This window comes from Phalacrocorax aristotelis, chromosome Z, assembly GCF_949628215.1.
Source record: "Phalacrocorax aristotelis chromosome Z, bGulAri2.1, whole genome shotgun sequence".
In the NCBI taxonomy this organism is placed as follows: domain Eukaryota; kingdom Metazoa; phylum Chordata; class Aves; order Suliformes; family Phalacrocoracidae; genus Phalacrocorax; species Phalacrocorax aristotelis.
The window spans coordinates 68,071,440-68,092,914 of NC_134311.1; the positions used below are offsets into that span (position 1 = coordinate 68,071,440).

At 38.3% G+C, this 21,475-nt stretch overlaps 1 protein-coding gene across 3 annotated transcripts in view; it reads right to left on the bottom strand.

The window, feature by feature from the left end:
* WDR70 (WD repeat domain 70) overlaps nt 1-21,475 on the bottom strand; it is a 160,106-nt gene that overhangs the window by 37,861 nt on the left and 100,770 nt on the right. For all 3 annotated transcript variants that reach the window (XM_075079540.1, XM_075079539.1, XM_075079538.1), the window contains exon 11: nt 6,030-6,129. In XM_075079540.1, the coding sequence (XP_074935641.1) occupies nt 6,030-6,129 (100 nt within the window). The remainder of the gene's footprint in view (nt 1-6,029; nt 6,130-21,475) is intronic.

Here is a 21,475-nt window from a genome sequence, read left to right on the forward strand (position 1 = left end):
GTTGGTACTGAAGCACAGCTGCTCCTGGCACCCCGACTGCTGGTGCTGGGATGGATGTTCAAAGGAAACATCCCCTCTACACACCATGCAACTGATGCTACATGGAGTAAATGGGTTGCACTGATCACCCAGCGGGCTCGAGTAGGGAACCCGAGTCGCTCAGGAATCATGGAAGTGATCATGGACTGGCCAGAAGGCAAAGACTTTGGATTATCACCAGAGGAGGAGGTGACACATGCTGAAGAAGCCCCACTGTAAAACAAACTGCCAGAAAATGAGAAGCAATATGCCCTGTTCACTGGTGGGTCCTGTCGCCTTGTGGGAAAGCACCAGAGGTGCAAGGCTGCTGTATGGACTCCTACACGACAAGTTGCAGAAACTGCTGAAGAAGAAGGTGAATCGAGCCAGTCTGCAGAAGTAAAGGCCATCCAGCTGGCCTTAGACATCGCTGAATGGGAAAAGTGGCCAGTGCTCTGTCTCTATACTGACTCCTGGATGGTGGCAAATGCCCTGTGGGCCTGGTTACAGCAGTGGAACCAGAGCAACTGGCAGCACAGAGGCAAACCCATCTGGGCTGCCGCATTGTGGCAAGATACTGCTGCCCCGGTAGAGAATCTGGTTGTAAAGGTACGTCATGTGGATGCTCACGTCCCCAAGAGTCAGGCCACTGAAGAACATGGAAACAACCAGCAGGTGGATCAAGCTGCCAAGATTGAAGTGGCTGAGGTGGATCTGGACTGGCAACAAAAGGGTGAACTATTTCTATCTCGGTGGGCCCATGACACCTCAGGCCATCAAGGGAGAGATGCAACATACAGGTGGGCTCGTGATCGAGGGGTGGACTTGACCATGGACGTTATTGTACAGGCTATCCACGAATGTGAAACGTGCACTGCAATCAAGCAAGCAAAGCGGGTAAAGCCTCTGTGGTACGGGGGACGATGGCTGAAATATAAATATGGGGAGGCCTGGCAAATTGACTGTACCACACTCCCACAAACCCGCCAAGGCAAGTGCCATGTGCTTACAATGGTAGAAACAACAACTGGCTGGCTGGAAACATACCCTGTCCCCCACGGCACTGCCCGGAACACTATCCTGGGTCTCAAAAAACAAGTCCTGTGGAGACATGGCACCCCAGAGAGAATTGAGTCAGACAATGCGACTCATTTCCGAAATAACCTCATAGCCACCTGGGCCAGACAGCACGGCATTGAGTGGGTGTATCACATCCCCTATCACGCACCAGCCTCTGGGAAAACTGATCAGTACAATGGACTGTTTAAAAACTACGCTAAGAGCAATGGGGGGTGGGACATTCAGGCACTGGGAAACACACTTAGCAAAAGCCACGTGGTTTGTCAACACCAGGGTATCTGCCAGTTGAGCTGGCCCTGCCCAGTCAGAAATCCTACATACTGTGGAATGGGATAAAGTCCCTGTAGTGCATCTAAAAAATATGCTGGGCAAAACAGTCTGGGTTATTCCTGCCTCAGGCAAAGGCAAACCCATTCGTGGGATTGCTTTTGCTCGAGGACCTGGGTGCACTTGGTGGGTGATGTGGGAGGATGGAGAATTCCAATGTGTGCCTCAAGGGGATTTGATTTTGGGCGAAAACAGTCAATGAACTGAATGGCACAATGCGAACTGCTATATAATACTGTGCATCATCTCTATGTTATATCAATGATATCAGAGTACGAGCCTCCCAACCCATGGAAGATAGACTGTGAAACAAGCAAAGTGCAGCAGTGATGGAACGATGACTGACTCAGTATGCAGCAACCCAACGCCACACACCATCTCTTCCACTCTGAAAGACTGATACAGCAGATGGAGCCCAGAGTCATGGACTGGGTGAACTCAATGGACATTTTAATGGACAATTTACAGGGAAGGTCCATAGACTAAGGGAATGATGTCTGTGTGTTATGTTAAAGGATGGGAAGGGGAGGGGTGGTGGTTGGTACGGTTGTATTGGATGGTATGGGACCTGGGCATGGTGTAAATGGTATGGAATAAGGGGTGGAAAATGCTGATTTTGGCTTAGAAAGGTTAATTCTCTTCACTGCAGTGCCTGTGGTGGTCAGGGACCTTTCCAGGTTCCCATGCTCTGCCGCATGGGCAGGAGGCTGGGAGGGGCGGGGCCACGGCCGGGGCAGCTGACCCCGACTGGCCAATGGGATGTTCCTTCCATGCCTTGTGATGCCATGACCAGAATATTAAAGGGGGCAGCTGGTGCCCAGGGCAGGGCAGTTGCAGCCCGGGGTCTGGTGGTGTCAGGTCGGCAGGTGGTGAGCGGCTGCATCACATGCAGTTTGTTTTGGTGGTTCATTCCCCTTCCCCCCTCCCATCGCTGAGGTTTGCACCTCTCATTGTTTCCTTTCCATTGCATTTTTGTTGCTGTTGTTTAATAATTAAAATAAAAACAGTTTTATCTCAACCCATGAGCGTTACCCTTCTGATTCTCTCCCCGTCCCACGGGTGGGGGAGTGAGTGAGCAGCTGTGTGGGGCTGAGTTGCCAGCTAAACCACAACCCAGCAACATATGAAATGAGAATTTAAATGAGAAAACTAGAAATTACAGCATAGGAAAGGTAGAGCGTAACGAGGCTTACCACAACAGAACACCAGAATACATAATGTTTATAAACTCTAAGCCTTTCTGTGAAGGCTTGTACGATATGTGTGAGGAGAGGCACCTTACAGATCAAGGTATATGCTTCTGCGTTCTGCACTGGCTCTCCAAGAGAAGCTGCAACAGCTAAAGAATGTCTTTTGGAAGCACCACAGGTCAGGACCACACTACCCTAAACCAAAAGCCTTGAGAGGGAAGTCACAAACTGGGGATCCTGCACTTACACTTGGAACAGCTCTCACCATCACCTGCATCCATACCAGCCTGGTCAAATATTTAAGTGCATCATCTTCTCTAAACATACGGAAGTGAAGGATACTGGAAGAATTTAAGAAAGCCATTTCAGTTCCAAGTGTTACAAAGAGTTGACTGTGCCTATTAAAGCTAATGAATGCATTTTTGGCATTGTTTGAAATGAACATCAGCATTCACCTCCTGAGAAATATTACTTGATGTAAAACTTCAACTTTTAAAGTGCTAATGTTTGTATTTACCATAAATAGCAATGTACTATTTCTCCCCAGAAAATAAAAAGTCACTATACATGCATAATCCCTGACTATACCGGGAACCATGATCAAGGTGTTTCTACTTTTTAAACCAACTTCAAAATTAAATGTTTTATTTTGTAAGAAGAGAAATATAGCTGAAACTAAAAAAAAAAAAACAACCCCAAAATCCACCATCAAAAGGAAACACACAAAATAATTTCTGAGCTAAAAAAATAGCATGTATCTGCATAAACTGATAGGCTTAGATGTGAATATTTTTTCTTGGGTTTAACTATGGTGAACTTATTTTCCTACATAAGATTACTAAGATGGCAGAGTCTGCACACTTTTTGCGGTATGAACAATGGATGAACCATTAAACTAATAGCTAGCATGAGATTAATGAAGTCATTGCTTCATATTATGACAAAAACTAACTCCATAAATTCTGTACATATCAGGAGTCCAAAAAATTTTTTCTGTAATAGGACCCCAAGTACAGTCCTAATGCCTACCTCTTCACTGCTAAACAAAGAAAATGTTCCCCAAATACTATCTTCACTGTATTTAGAAAAAAAATACTTTCATGGTTACAAATGTGCCAAAATATCACTTTCTTAAGTTTCTGTCAAGTTTCTACCTAATACCCAACAACAGTAAGACTGGGAACTCTCAAAAGCAGCTCCTTAGCTTTTCAGTTTCCCTTGTGCTTGCAGCTGATCCCTCTCTCATCTCTCTCATATCCAACAAAGAATCTACATCAGATGCAGGAGAGTCAATCAGGCTTTCGATGAAAGTTCCCATTCCCCAAACAACTATCCTTTCTTTGATCCTCAGCACTTGGCAGGTGTGTTAATCTATGCATGTTGGATCCACATCTGCTTTTGTTGGTACAGATCCAAAGCAATACTCATATTAAAGCACTAACCAAACAAGTCAAAATAAGGTATGAATCCTTATTCTCTAGCACAGCACACACAGACCTTTTTGTTTTCTTAATACACTAGACAAAGGTAGCACTTTTATCTACTCTGAGTGGTCAAATTTTTGTACAGCCTTACATTCTGCAAACAATCAATCAACGTTTTATATAGCTTAGAGCAGAGTGTAGTAGATTAAACATAAGTAAGTGAAAGTCTGTTCAACACAACAGAAAATCTGGAGACAGATGAAGAAAAGCAGGCAACCAAAAGTGCCACATGCAATAAAAATAAGGAAAGGTCATTTATGTGATCTACATTCATAACTGTGAAACATAACAGAATTTACATAAATGGAGGTTTCATTCAGCACTAGTGAATATTCTTCACATAAGAATTAACCTTGTTTGCTGTTATATTTAGCACGCTGAGGTTTCTCTTCAGATCTTATAAAGCATGCCCGTGTGAATTTCTTGGGGCAAAACCACTGGCAGACAGATGCAGCATTTCACTTAGCCCAGAACAGAAAGATAGATGGTTCACCTACTTTCCAAGGAGGAGAAGGTTCTCACATAGTAATTGTCTGCATCAGTAAGGACCAGCAAGGCTGAGAGTTTTTACCTCAATTACTTAGGACTCATTCATGATGGGTACACTGGCAGTAGGACTCTGGATCCAGGTGCCTGAACAGCAATTAAGAAACAATCTAAGTTCCATTTGCATGCCCTAACAAGCCTTGGGCTATCAAGGACAAGACTACCATCATCTCACTCTGAAAGATGTGATCTGGGGAACACAATGTTTGGAATCTTAGAAACGTGGCCAAGACATAAAAAGCAGACAGAGATGTAGCATCCAATAGCAGCTGCATATTGTTGTAAAAGCCACCAATGCCACTCTACTCTGGGGACAGGGGAAGGGGGAGGACAAAAAGCAGTTGCAACAACAGCCCTTGGCTTGCAAGCACATCCCCTGTTTCAGAGCTTTGCCATCTATGAATACCTCTTATCCTGGTATGTTGTGTATGTAATCTCATTCTGTCTACGTACCGAACTGACCAGATGTCCTGTACATCTGTTAGGCACAATGTTAGCCGACATTAACATATACTGCCTCTCCCTAGGCCTGTTTATTTGGCCTTGGGGCCATGCTAATGCATACACATAGCTTCTGGTTACAGCTGGTTTCCATCCAGACAGCTCAGATTGTATGCTTGCACCTGCCTGCAAAACACTGGGTAGACAAATCTCTGTATGAAAAGCTGTCTTTGGCAGACACCATCCTATCAATATATCTAATACTGGAGCAAATCAGTCTTCAAATATATTTTTGCCTTGTTCTGTTATCTGAGACTTTTTAATAAAAGTTTTATCTGAAGTTTAAAAAACAAGTGTTTATTTCCTGTTCTGTAGACATTTCAAAATTTTTTACCATTCAAGTACATCTTGGCCACTCACTTCCATTCATAACCTCTTGACATTTGTCACATAAATTAGATAACACTTCCAATTAGAACAGAAAAGGACATTGCATAAGAAAGCTGCTTGTGGAATTAACTCCAGAACATAGATACTGTTACTGAGAAGCAGTAATCTTCCTGGAAAGAGCTAAGTAACAGAACTGGTCTCACTTTATTTTTCATTAAGCTAATAATTTCCTTTTGCTGTATTATTAATGCTAGAAAAGAAAACAGATCAGGAACCGTGTAATATAAACAACAATGCTCTCTTAAAATATTCCTTAACTGCTGTAAAATGAGCTTTCAGGAACACAGTATTGTATGGTGTATCAAAATAAAAGACGCAAATTGTGAAACAATTCAGGTTTAAATCTCTAGTGTCTGATTTCACTATCTTACCTTCATAATAAACAATTACGTTTAATAATGATGCAACTGAAATTGTTTACCAAACCATTTCACTTAATAAAGTTAGAACTGCCTTACATTCAACACATCAAACGGTTCCTTCAATCACCTACCTCCCCGGCTGGCAAGGACAGTACCGTCATAGGAAAATGTCAAGCATGAAGTGTCAGTGCCTGGAGCATGGGCTTGCCTGCAGTGGAACTTTGTATGTACCTGTTTGTCAAACAAATCAAACATTGGAAAATTTTCTTTTTCAAGATGGGACAAACATTTCTTTACAGCATTTTGTATACTCTGCTGCTATTCCTAAATTTAAACAGAAAGCCCTGCATTTCTAGCAAGTACAGAAGCTAAATATTTCTACAGCCTTTAAAAAATGTCATATATGTTTCAGAATAGACTTTCATAAGAAGAGCTTGCATGCAAAATTTGACTTTTTCATAGGTTTAATTATAAAGTCCACATTTACATAGCATCAGCACCCTTGGAAAACTCCCACTAGCACTGAATAAAGGTAGTTACGTCTGGTTAAGATAAAAATATATTTTAAGACAGTTCTCAACACTCCCCTAAGCAGGCGTATAGATATAAAATACCAAAATACAATATGCATACTTTGGAAAGAACTTAAAAGAAGGATTGGAAGAATTCACTTTTACCAAAATTTAGTCCCTGCCAAAATTCATGGCTTATATACTAGAACAAAGCTTATATATTCTGAGGTTTGTGTTCCATTTAGCTGCAATAAAATCCAAGTTTGGGAACGATACACCTTTAGTTTTAATTTTTTCTATTTTGCCAACAATCCTAGAGAAAGGCAGAAATTACTTTCAAGTTAATGTTTTGTTCTTGTATCGAGCTGACTTCTTAAGTCGCTATTCAGTAAAATCCCTAAAAATGCTATTGAAAAGAGAGGAACCTCAAATTAAATTTTTTTGTAAAATCAAGCTTTCCTACTTCCCAACCAAAACAAAAGGTCTCAGCTAAGATAACAAGATGTCTTTCATACACAGGAAGGGATATTGGAAGAAAAGGGAGACAGAAACAGAGGAAGGAATTTGAGACAGGTTGACTCCTTTTTTAACACCTAGGAAATTACATTTCTCATTTACCCTCTTTTCCTAACATAAAACTAATTCATATAGGTTGCCTGTGCAACTATATCGCAGCTTCCCATATGTAGGACGAGAACTAAAACATGCCCTTTGCCATACGGAGAGGAAGAAGACAAATTAGTGACCTTAAAGTCCTTTATTTACCATAGTGATGAGAAAAACAGAAAAATATGCATTGAAACTTATATTTCCAGAGGAGGGTTTGAACAGCATGCAGTAAGTCAGATCTAGAATCACACCCCAAACAGTAAGAGGACAAAATACTGAGCCGCTGGTTAGTGATTACTATGCAATCTAGATATTAAAAGAATCACGGTTCTACAGAACAGAAAAGGAGGATGTGATCACAAAATGCAAACACATGGACTGAATTAAGCTTGCACAGGAATCCTTAGTTACTGTATCTCCTAATTTTTGTCTATGCACATTACTAAGGCTCTTTTTATGGTCTTGTTTTAAATAAAAGACCCACACTAGTGAGGTAATTGATGTTGTTTACCCTTTCAAATATTTGCTCTAAATTTGTCCAAAAGCTAGAGAATCTTTGTGTATGACATTAAAAATTATTGCAAGCTTATTTCTGTGTGCAGATTTACTAAAGTTTTGAGAGGAGTCCCATCAGTCATTTACTCTGCAAATGACTCTTCAACAAACAACAGAGGACTTCAAACACCAAGTAAATGCTTCTTATGTTATTTAGAGATAGAATGTAATAGCCTACATTTAGCCATAGTATTTGCTTTGAAATTATGGTCATTTCTAGCCAATCGTGCATATCCTGGAGAACATCTATGAACAGTTGCAGTTTATAACTGTATTTCTTTGGTGGGCGTGTTTATAAATACTAAGAAACATATTTTATGCATGCAATTACATGAAATTTTCAAAGGATGTGGTAACATATAAACTGTGAATTGGTTATCAGAAAATGTTAAAAAATGTTAAAAAATAACAAGCAATTAAAATTATGTATTCTCTGTCTAAGAAATACCATGGACAGTTGCAAAACCATCGTAAATGGTTAATAACGACACCTAAAAAAATGACAGAAAGATTACAACATGGTATTTAGCTATTTCAAATAACTTGGAAAAACTTCCTTAGGGCTCCACAACACATGTCTACTCAACACTCCCATCCCTCGCTGGCAACGTCACACCGACATACATGTATTAAAATAACAACAGTTTTTATGTTTTGCTGTCTAACTTAATCCAAGGGTGGGTTGCTTGTTTTTTTTTTTTTTCTTTCATTGCATGCATCCTCAATCAATCAGAAATTCCTTCCTTTTGTTTTGTTTTGGATACAAATTAAAATAAAGAAAAAGATTTGGGGTCCAACCAATGCCTTTTATGTTTTACCAGTAAAAACCTGAACTTCTATATATATGTAGGCAGACAGGCAGAGAGGCAGAGAGGCAGACAGAAAATCATATAATGTTTCAGTTTTGTTACTTTTCTATGGTCAAAGATACTGATTTTATTTAGCATGAATTTATGATTCCATTAATCAAACCTAAACTGTATGTTTCAGGAATTAAACAGCTCACCTTAAATTATGCCACCCACTATGGAGCCTTCTCAATGAAGTACCTATACTTTGAACAGTTCTTACTCTTTTCCAGCGGTCCCATATAGAAATAGCAACATATAGTTATCCAAGACTCAGGCATTATTTGCCCTTTCATCACAGAAATGGAAACAACTGAACAAATTTAGCCCAAGTCTATCCAGCTTTGATGCCTTAGGACTTCATGCAAAATGAGACTCATCTGAAAGGGACAGTAAGATTGCATCTGTAATTCTGTTTGTCTTTAAAAAAAATTTGCTCTGTTTACCAGGAGGAAGATTGTTTTCCTAACTTTGAGGTCTGGAAGCTTGCCCTCCATATATTATTCTGCAAAGGAATATAACCCTGAATTGTATTACTAAATCAAATATTCTAAAATGATTGAAGGTTGCTCTAAAACTGATAGAAGGTTGAACAAGAAGTTTTTACATATACTGGCAAATGTTCATTGCAGTTTTCAAAGAAAATAATGTGTTTGGCCTCTGGCTTGACATTTTTAACAGATGTCTAATCTTGCTAACAAATCACTAGCAAAAAAATGGTTATCAGAATGTTTCTTGCTGGAAAGACATGAAACAAAACAACTAATTTACACAATTCAAAAGTTTGATTCAGGAAGAGAAGGAGAGAGCATTGAAACACTAGATAAAGATGTAAACATAATTAGGGCAAAGTGTATTGCCCCTCTCCTTTTATTGCAGACGTGCCTGCTTTATGAAGTACTAGTAATGTGCCACCAAAAATTTCAGAAGTTCATCACTCCTTAAAATTTTTTAAAGGTTCTGTTATTTCAGCAAATTCTGCAGTAACACTCTTAGAATCACAGAATCATACAATGGTTTGGGTTGGAAGGGACCTTTAGAGGTCATCTAGTCCAACCCTGCTGCAGTGAGCAGGGACATCTTCAACTACATCAGGTCGCTCAGAGCCCCAACCTGCCTGACCTTGAATGTTCCTAGGGATGGGCCATCGACCACCTCTCCGGGCAACCTGTTCCAGTGCCTCACCACCCTCATAATAAAAAAAAATTCCTTATATCCAGTCTGAATCTACCCTTCTTTAGTTTAAAACCATTACCCTTTGCCCTGTCAGAACAGGCCTTGCTAAGAGGTTTCCCCCATCCTTCCTATAGTCCCCCTTTAAGGACTGAAAGGCCACAATAAGGTTTCCCCGCAGCCTTCTCTTCTCCAGGCTGAACAACCCCAACTCTCTCAGCCTGTCCTCACAGCAGAGGTGCTCCAGCCCTCAGATCATTTTTGTGACCCTCCTCTGGACCCGCTCCAACAGGCCCCTGTCCTTCCTGTGCTGAGGGCTCCAGAGCTGGACGCAGCACTGCAGGTGGGGTCTCAGCAGAGCGGAGCAGAGGGGCAGAATCACCTCCCTTGACCTGCTGGCCACGCTTTTGATGCAGCCCAGGGCATGGCTGGCTTTCTGGGCTGCAAGCATACTTTGTTGGCTCATGTCCAGCTTTTCACCCACCATTACCCCCAGCTCCTTCTCCGCAGGGCTGCTCTCAACCCCTTCATCCCCCAGCCTGTATTAATAGTGGGGGTTGCCCTGACCCAGGTGCAGGACCTTGCGCTTGGCCATGTTCTGCAACTTGTTTAAAGGCTTTGTAGCAAATAACTCCAGCAATGTAAGCACTTACTTTCTAGCTTTGTATTAGCACATATATTTTTGTTAAGCAATTACAGCTGACTGGACTTGTGTGCAACATGAAATGACAGGCAGAAAACATGAAGCGCATGTGAAAAAGGATAGAGTTGCACATACCAAAAAAACTAGGGTAACAGATAAATGTCAGGGTTTGCAATATCATTGAAGTCCTCAGAGAGAGGATGAGAACCGCAAGATAAAAGGAAGCCAGAGAAAGGATTGGGAAGCAGGGGGTGGAGGGTGTGGAAGGAAAGTACATGGCTGGAGTGTCAGTAATGAATATGCTTTGTATAAAAATCTGAGTGGATTGAAGGGGATCAATATGGGAAGTGAAGAAGACAGTGGCCACATGAAGTGTTTATCAAAAATGAATGACCTACAGCGGAGCTGCATGGTTAGAGTACTGCATCTGACAACTGCTCTCCTCCAGAATCCTGAAAAAAACATGTTCTAGGAAAAGCAGAAGATAAACCTAGTCAGTTTGTCCACCTCAGAAATCCAAGCCACGTCCAAGAGAAAAACAACAATGCACTTAACTAATGAAATTTTTGAACTTTCCACATTGTTTCTAGGATACAATATTTCACAGGAAGATGACACTTTCCCAAGATTATAATGCTTCCCCATCTGCCTTTTTTCTTTTAATGAAACAATGAATGTTCCAGCCAAAACATTCTTCTTCCTTCTTGTTCGTAACATCTCCAATATTTTTTTAAAAGCAGAGGCACTAAATTAAGGAAGGCCTTGAGGAAAGCGAGATTGCTATATCAACCTTTCCCTGTATTACAGATGTGTACAAAACTTTACTCATTTATTAGTGTCAAGCATGCAACCATAATCGTGTGTACAACAAAAGAAACTCTATCCAGTACAGACTGCGCCACTAGCAATATGCAATCTGTTCCAGTTTGCTCTAGCACAAGGAAGGTGAATTCTGAACAGGGAAGCTCATCTCTAAAGATGCCTCCCATGCTCGGTTACCAGCTGTTCCCCCGCTTCCACATAAAGGAGTGTTTCTAACACTCCTTGAGAGAGCTGGATATTGGGATTTATGATGGTTTAAAACATGAGGCAGAAGGGCAGGACTAGCTGGGCAGAGATGCCAGACAGGCAAGTTCCAAGCTATGTATGGCTGTTTGAGACTTAAATGGGTGATTTCACCCAACTGAGATACTTTCAGCAAAATAAAATTAGCTGACACTGACAATATGCGACTGCAAAAATTATATTTTTTAGTAAACATAGGAGCCTTCCAAGACAAGATATTATCATAGGCCAGTCTCAAGGTGACAAAGGCATGAACTATAAAGTTGCAAGAAGAAAACAAACAAACAGCCAGAAACCTTCTTTTTAGTCACAACTGAGCAAAGCTGTCCAGGTCTTTGTTGAAAGTGATCTCATCAGAGACAGCCAGCAATCTCAGAGCCGTGAGCACAGCTGACAAGACCGACAGGTGGGCACAGCACAAGTTACACTCTCCAAATGGCTATTTCCCCATCCCCCCTTCGGTCATCTCTATTGAAGGAAGCATATTTGCTTTGCTCTCTTTACAATCCAGAAAAGAAACATACTGTACTTTCTGGGTTTAGTATATCACTTACAAATTATCAGGTCTACATAGGCCAGCTGAATTCAGGTATTTCTGAGTTTTTGCCCTGAGCATGCAGTTGCAGACTATATCAGATGCTTTTCTTAAATCTCTGTAAACATGATCCCTGGGCTTACAATTTATATGACATCTCTTCAATACCACTTCCCGTGGTGTAGAAATAGATGCTGTTTCAGTAATGGCCATACTGATGCAAAACAAGATTAACTTGTGAAATTTGAGGTTTTAGTGTTTACATGATGAAACTGTTATATGATTTGCTCTTCACCATGATTTTCTAACTCAGTGACATCTACATGTATCATTAGCAGACCTGAAACACTCCTTTGTTACTCTCAGTCCTAATTAACCAATTATGAATACAGTAATGTAACATTATTTGCCATAATCAGGACATCTGACCGACAATAGTATTTCACTGTCCTGCATGCCCATTGTATTCTCTTGTGTTGCAACTAAGGCCTTTTTCTGGGTGGAGGGATGATATTCAAGGGGAGGCAAGTCTTTGGGATTTCTTTCTCTCTCATACTCAGCAGTGGTTCAAATAATCTTTCACATGTATTGCATAGAGAAGTTTTCCCAGTTATTTGCAATTACTGAACAGATAAGACACTTGGCTTTTTTTTTTTTTTTTTAACATTCTGCAGTTTTCCTTGAGCAACTGTTTTGTGATGAAAAACCTACATAACCAGGGGAAAAAAAGGGAAAATATATTAAAAGATAACAGCTCTGTAGCTATTTTTAAAGTTTGTAAAATCTTCAATCCCTTGCAATGGATTATGCATTATTCATGGTGCTATGAACGAAAATAAAAACACAACTGTGAAATGCTTAGTCAGAAAATGTTGGGCTGTTATGGAAAACAGCATTCTCAGAAGAGAAGCCATATAGCAGCATAGCCAGTCATGGTGAAAAATTATTTAGCATCTGTCAATTGCAATTGATAGAAAAAGTTGATTCCTACTGAAAAAAAAACCCAAACCTCTAACATTCACACAGAAGACAATGAGGCAAGGTACCCGATGCATTTGACTATATGTGGTTTTAGACAAAACAAGGAAGCAAGCAGGCTGGCTTGCCTTAGAGATGTCTCTGAACCACTGCAGAGTCTTGAGAAAGACCTTCCTATCTGCCCATACTTCCTTCACCACTTAGAGTATTTGATTTCTAAGAATATTGCTGACCACAGAAACAATTTCCTCTTGTTTAAGTTAATTCATCAAGAAAGATTTTAGAACACTATTTTACAAAGATGGCTTCTTAACAGCATTGCTTAATATTTGCCTAATGGTTTGAAAATGAAACCCCAGCTGAATGTTTGGCTGCACTGTTAAACTTTGCATTTGAGAAAATAATCTATCTTGGCCACAAAACTGATAAATATTACTAATAAAAATAGCTTTTGGAAACTATTCAGTTGGCTTCCTTTGGGGACTTTTTACACTGCATGAGAAAAACATACAAGGATGTAAAAGAAACATTCCTTTGTATCTTTTCATAATTTATATAACCCATCTCACGCTATCCTAGCAAATTTATGATTTTCCTCCTTTTTACTATCATAAATATGGCTTCTGTAAACAAAAAAAACCCCAAAACACCAAAACCCCCCTCCTTTTGCCTCTCTCAAAAATAATGACTCTGACACTTGCCCAGCTGTTGAAGGTTCCTTTACCTTCCAGCAGAAAAGAAGAAAATCTGACCAGAGTTATTCAGTAAAATTTTCATTAAAAATTTAGTTAAGATAGACCCCCACTGAAAGTCCACAGATTGCTTCAAACTCACCTATGCCAACACTGGATGTTTCATGTCAATTAGAAGTAGCCTTTTGCCTATTGGCAATAACCAAACATATATAAACAGAAAAAAATAAAGAAGCTACAAAGATATCTTTAAAAAGCAATTACCACGAAGTTATTCCCACCATAATTCAATATAATTTCTCATATTATTTCAGTCTTCAGTGCTTCCAAAGCTTAAGATTCATTTTAGTGATCTTATAGAGGTACAGTGTGACAAAGTGGAATACAATTTAAAATATACTGAAAATCACATAGAGCTAACATTTCTGGTTCACTCATACTTGAGCCAAAAAAGGTGTAGTTTGCAATGAGTTCTCAAGGGTGGCTGTGTAATAAATTTACTCACTTGTTGAAAAAAAAGTAGGTAAAATATGATATTCCAACAAGATAGGTATATTTCTCTAATGAACGTCACTTTCACTAAACTTCTTGTAACAGTGAACTATTATTTCTACTACATTATTTGATTTTCTGATAAAAATGTACTGCAAACCATCATGCTGTATTTTCTCTGCTTATTAATTAATACAAATTTTTTAAAACATGTTTTTGGTTTTATTTATTCAGGTGGAAAGGTGAAAAAGGAAGAATGACTCATTTAAAAGGATAAGTGGTATTTTGCCACATGAAGTATTTCAGTGATAAAATGAGCATTCTTAACTCAGAGCCTCAGTGGTTTATATGTAATGTTGCATAAGGTGGCTGAGATTATTAGCTCAATATATTTAACACTGATTTTCAAGGACCATACATATTTAAAATTTTTTTAAAAGCCTCTAGGCAAAAAAAAATGCCATCATCATTCAGCAAAGTAAGTTGTCACGAGAAGCTGTTTTTGAGAAGTTAAAGAAAACACCTCTTCTTCTCTTACAGGTCAGCCAGGTACTTGTGGATGGTGGGGGATACACATTTTTTTAATTAGCAAAGATACGTTGCCATTAATCCCCAAGACACAGTGTTGTTAAATGCCATCAACCTCAGTTAACTTTAACTCAGAATTTTACCCCATGAGTTCATCAACCTCAGAATTAGGCCTCAGAGTTATGTATAAGTAAAATGTAAAAGTAAGAAGCTGGCTGGGATAAAAAAGGGAAAAAATGTAACTCAAGAAAACTTTATTTTCTTTTCAAGCAGTTTTCCTATCCCAGTTTCATGATTACTTCTTTGACATTGCTTTTTCTTTTCCTCCCAATAATTTTATATAACTGACTAGCTAAATAAGCAAATAAAAAACCCTACATATTTGTAAGAAAAAAACTAGCAAAGTGGAAAAAGTTTTCAAAAACTGTTTTCTGCAAGTAATTTATGCTAACTGAATACAGTGCTCCAGAGGGAAAAGAAACAAATTCCCACTTAGCTTCAGAATCTGTAAACTCAAAGTAACATAAAAAATTTACTGGTTTTACAAGCAAAATATTACAGTGTTAATCACTGTCTCCATTTGTACAATACAAATTTCTTGAAAGCTCTTTGACAAAATGTGGTTTTGTTCAAATACAACAAATTACAACTGCATACTGCATTTGAATTCATTCAGCATTTAGCTCAGAAATAACATACTATCTTAAATAACTCTGGCAGTTCAGGTTTTCTGGTAGCATCAATTTTAACCCCAAAAAATGCTTTAAAATCTTTCATAATTAAAGATACTTTGTAAAATAAGTTAAATTTAAAACCAAGATTTCATTGCTTCTGCCAGATGAGGCTCTGCTATACTTGGATATGCCTTCTGACACGTAATGTTGAAATGATTTGAAAATGAATGTTTCCATTTTAAAACACACCATATATTTATCCCTCTACACTGCACTATACCCTGTCATATCAAGTTTCCAAGCTAGCCTATAGAGCAGCAATCAAGTACCTAAGCATTAGGTAGATAGAAAAAGACCTTGTAATATCTTTTAGAAAAATGTGGGTTGCTGTTTTACAGTGAGATTTCTGAATATATTTCAAATATGGATTGCTTTTAAAATGAGTTTTCTTTTTTAATAGATTACTGTTTAAATATGATAGGGGAGAATTCCTTTTTTTGGAATTAATGTTCTTAAATCAATTAATCTCTTCTGTCTCATTTAATATAAATAATAATCTGATTATTAAAGCTATGATAATGTAAAAATGTCCTAATCAATTCCCAGGACTCCCTCAACTGGGCTGCAGTACCTCCATACCAATTTGTCTCTGAGGAGTATTGAATCATTACAGAATTTTTCATACTGCAATTAGCCTTCTCCTCTAGCATTAATGTTGCTTCCAAACTCCCTTTTCTTGTCTCTTCCTGTGTCCATTTTTTTAATGATACTCTGTAGTATCTCTCCTGGCTACAGTTCTCTTTCACTACTAGCATCCCTAAAATTCTTCTCCATCAAACAAAAATATTCTTTCCATTTTCTCATCTTAGCTTTCCAGTTTTATTTCAGCACAATGTTTCACACTCATGCTTGGCAACTTTGTATTTCTTCTCCATCAGCAGTGGCATCTTCAGAGGATAGGAGGATACATGTGAAAGTCATATCTCAGAAATCTCATTTACATCATCCACTTTTCACCAAATAGCTCAATTTTTCTTTCTCTCCATTACTCTTTTTCACACTTTGGCCCTTTCATCTAATACTGCCTTCTCCTCCACCCTCATTCCTTGTCAACCCCTTTTAAATTCCTTCCTCAGACTCAAATATTTATCCCTGACAAATCCAACAATGGTACACCATCCTCATTCTCAACAGCCTGGGAAAAAAGTGCCTACCTTCTATTCTCCTTCTTTGTTTTATGAGGTCCAGTATTTTCTGTACACCTTCTACATGTTGGCTCCCCTCTTCTCTATTCCCTCTGGTGTGTGATTCTCTCTGTTTCACTGGCTATTCACCGTTACTAAATCCCCTTGGTCACTGAACTTCTCACTCTACAGTGTATTTTTAAAAACCTTCACAACCATTACTACCAATACTTTCATACCATTAAACTACCTTCCAAGAAAAGGTCCATAATTCTTTGGCTGTTGAACATCTCAGTTCATCTAGACATCACTTTGTGAATGTTTAACTGGCAACTTAAATTCAACGTGACGAAAGCTGGGGTTGTTTAGTCTGGAGAAGAGGAGGCTGAGGGGAGACCTTATCGCTCTACAGCTACCTGAAAGCAGGTTGTAGCGAGGTGGGGGTCGGTCTCTTCTCCCTAGTAACAAGCGATAGGATGAGAGGAAATGGCCTCAAGCTGCGCCAGGGGAAGTTTAGGTTGGACATTAGGAAAAACTTCTTCACTGAAAGGGTTGTCAGGCATTGGAACCGGCTGCCCAGGGAGGTGGTGGAGTCTCCATCCCTGGAGGTATTTAAAAGAAGGGTAGATGTGGTGCTTGAGGATATGGTTTAGCGGTGGACTTGGCAGTGATAGGTTAGCGGTTGGACTCGATGATGTTAAGGTCTTTTCCAACCTTAACGATTCTATGATTCTATGATTTTCTTTTCTGGATGACAGATCTCCCCAATTTCCCTGGAAGATCTAGCCTCTTTTAACCATTCATTATAAGAAAAATGTTGTTATATGCATCACAATGTGTCATCTACTTTCTGTCACATATTGTAGAACACACTGTAATAAATCCAATCAATAATCCATTGCCAGTATTATTACTTTGATGTCTTTTATCTCTTTGTTTCCCTGATAATGGTTCTTCACTTTTAGGAACCACTGTTGCCTCATTTTGTCTTCTTTAAGAACTGTATTTTACCAATGACTTATATATTCTTCCAATAATAGCAATTACAGAACATTCAATTAACCCTTGAGAACATCTGTGTTCTTCTCACATAAAGAAAAACAAAGGCAAAACAAACAAAACCACCACTCCCTTTTCCGTAACACACACAGATCTAAACTGTCAATTAAAAATGACCCCCCCCAAAAAAAAAAAAAAGAGACAAGTAGCAGTTGAGCTTGCACACTGCCTTGCTTTTGTTCATTGGTATAAACCTCTTACCAACTTTACACCAAAGGATTAATTTTCTGACCTAACCACATTTTTTTCAGAGAACAATCAGAACTGAAGCTTGTTTTATACATGCAGACACACAGCAGCATGCATTAGCACAGACCTGCCTTGCTCTCCTACCACAGTGCAACAGCCAAGAAACAACAGTAACCTGTCTGGAGTACAGAAAACATTCCTACATCCCTGTCAACTCCTACCCAGATTGGCACCACACTTTCACACAAAAAACATCAAAATCAACCAGGCATTTGCACATTTGTGACAAGTGACAAGCCAATGGCTGGCAATGCAACGCTTTCTGCTGACGAAAACAGGTGTTCCTACTTCTGAAAAATCACTGAGGCTCCTGAGGGTGATCTTGAATATAAGCCAGTCCGCCTGTTACAAGGGCAGGAACCTATGACCTGTACTAGCCATGCTTTTGCAAGCCCTGGTGAAACAGTCTCTATAAAGATCAGAGCAATATACTCTGGTGACCTCAGAAGATGAAGATGGCTTACAGGTCTCAGGCTTAGTCTGCTCTCCATATGAGACCACAGACCTGCACGTTGGCGAGGTCAAGAAACAGGCTAGGGAGCTAGGATACAGTGCCATTTATATGCTCTTACCACAGTATGTGCTGATCACAGCAGCTACTTTCATCAGGAGCTCTTAATGACCATAAAAAACATGAACCATGACTATACAATGAATTGGATGTTTTCAGAGTATTTCACTCTTTGTATGTGAACTAGCACAGTCCTTTCTAATCTGGCCATCCTATCCCAACCTTAATAAAATTTATATTTAACTTTTGGTGTAATGCGTTAAGTTTTAGTGGTGACTACAGGTGACTGCTTTGAGTACAAAACAGTCACAAGCCAAATCTGGAAGTGATACACATACACGGTAAAAAGTGAAATAGTAACAATAAAGGCATATTTTTGAAACCCTACATTTGCTTAATCTGAATGAAAGTTACATATGTTGAATTATCCAAGAGCAACTTTTCTAAATTACTAGAGCTTAGACTGATTGTACCTACTCAGAAATTCTATTAAACTAGAATTTCACTGTCAGTTTCCGGGCTTACTTAGACACACAGAGACATACTATATATGTATTTACACATAATGTGTGAAATATATAGGTAATCATATCCAACTACAAACCTCTCATTCTCTATCTCATGAGAAATTTAGAACTTGGTTCAAGGAAGGCAGCTGTTCCATGGATGTATCTGATTTCAGTCTGTGTAGTATCACTGCAGTCATACATTAAATAAAACACAGCTGGACAATGCTCCACCTATTTCACCACCCTCTCTGCTAACTGTTTAGCACTAACATCTGTTGAAAACAAACTTTAGGAAATGGGGAGATCATGAAAAAAACCCTTTAAAATATTTTGCACTGGAAGAAGTTTTACTTCTTTGTAAAGAAAGCCTCACATATATTCAATTTGGTTTTAATTATGAGATTTATACCTAGAGTTGAAAGAAACTTGCTGACTGAAGGCTGCCTTACAAAAATATATTATTATTACAAACACCTTCCATTTTGTATGATTGGTTTAGTTCTGTACCTGCTGCCAAGAGATGGTGTAGTTGTGCCATTTGTCTTCTCACTGATAACACAAAAACAGCTTCTTTGGCTTATAATCTTGTTATGAATTTTCTACAAATGCCATGCAAACTTCTTTTAATTAAAAGTTGACTAGACTTAACAGATGTTCTTTAGAAACTGAGGGCAGTCTGTAGTGTATTATGGCCAACTATTTAAGTACATTTAAAATTGTATCCTCACAGAAGTGCACCTTTCAATGGATGCAGCCATGAAACAATCATTCTCTACACAGAAACAGCTTGTTCTTGATCAGACTTCCTCTGAGTCAAGTGTATGTAACCTAATTTTACATAAAAAAGCTATAACGTATCTTCTTTCTTTAGCTTCTCAATTTCTAACAGATTAATGGGGAATATTTTTGTGTTAAATCATGTTTCTTCATGTCATAAAACTGAGCACATTTCAAAATTAATCACTCTTACTCAAACTAAAAAATTAAAATACTTTTCTGTTTCTCTTTGATAAGTTTATTTTTTCTAAATTAAACAGTTATGAAAAAGGTTATACATAAGCACCGCACAACATTAAACTACCATTTTCCACTTTGTGATAGTGGTCAGTGACACAGGAATACATTAAAATCCCACAGCTCTCAGATGGGAAGGATTTGTTACACATCTTCCACATCAGACCTCTGGAAAAGTTAGAAATTTGGTAACACTTAAAATTTAAAATGAGAGCAGAAAAAAAAAGAAGTAAAAGAAAAGTTTACTCTGCTGTAGTAATAAGAAGAATTGAGATGGGAAATATAAAATATATTTCAAAAGTTTAAAAATTCCAAATCATTGTTTTAGTTTTGAGAATTTTGTATTGTCTGAAATGACCATTTCATTAAAGAAAAACCCTATTTCTAATTTCCTTTTCTATTAAAAAATCCTGAACCTAAAAGCCCAACTCAGCTAGCTCTCAGTAAATTATTTTCTAAAATTCACATTATTCTCTATTAATACTGCAAAATAGAAAGCTTTCTGAAAGTTATGAATTGATGGGAAAAGTGACACCTGCAAGAGATACATCCAAATATGAAGCTGGAAGGGGGCGAAGGACCCATAAATTAACCCAAGAGATAGAGCAAGCATACACGCAGAGAAAGCATCTAATATTAAGTCAATATGTTCCACAGATCAGAAGTAATTATTTCCTACCTTTTTTGTTCTTAAATAAATCCACTGTAACAGCTTTCCTTTTGTAAGCATTTTAAAATATGGGAGGTTTAGGCTTTTCTAATAAAACAAATCTAATGACCAAAAGCTGTACAGAACTACACTTTTCATTGCTTTTATGAAATTCACAGTAGAAACCTGCTGTTCATCTCCTCACTAGCTCCAAGAAATAGTGACATACTATGAACCACAATGAGAAATATTTGGATGCAAAACTAGCTTCCTAATATACATATCAAGCACAAAATTATTTTTGTAGTTTACAAAACCTATCAGGTTCTAGACCAATTAAGTGTTCATCTTGCTTGAGCAGTGAATACACTACAGTATCTGAACCCCATTTTTCAAATAAGCCAGACCACTCTGGACCTCACTTCTTGTTATAATGAAAGGTAGCACCTGTACTTTTAACTTTTTGCCTCTACATAAAAGGAAAATTGTCTCTAAAATAACAAAGCTAGCTCAAGAAGGCTCTTCTATTTCGGTCTCATTATTTTTCTTTATTTTATCTATTTCTGTAACATTCCTCATGTTACTTTAATGTTAATAACACTACAATATTACTAAAGCCAATCACGTTGCTATAATGCCTACTCTTTTCTTCCCAAATTGTCATTTTTAAATTATTTCTGTAAGCTCTACTGCTATTCTTCTAAATAGTAAATCAACAAAAGATATACAAAGCTTGTGGGATAAGCCTTTTTCCTTTAACCATATATGAATCCAAAGTAAAATCCTTTATGCTATTTTCATTGGGGTGTGACAGACTTCAAGATTTAGAATTGCCTTTCATCACTATATTAGATAGTGCAAACATTTAGATAGCTCTTAACTATAAACTGTTTATTACATAAGAGAGAAATGCACTTAGAAATACAGCAGGGTGCATTTTATCTTAGCATATGATTGTCAGATTCTTTACTGCAGCTAGCTTCAGGGTATAGATAGTGATGTACTGGCTAAACCAGACGTATACAAAAGGAATAATATATGAATCTGTTAATATTTGCTGCTGGCAAGCTTGTGTGTGATTTCCAGTTTCTGAAGCAG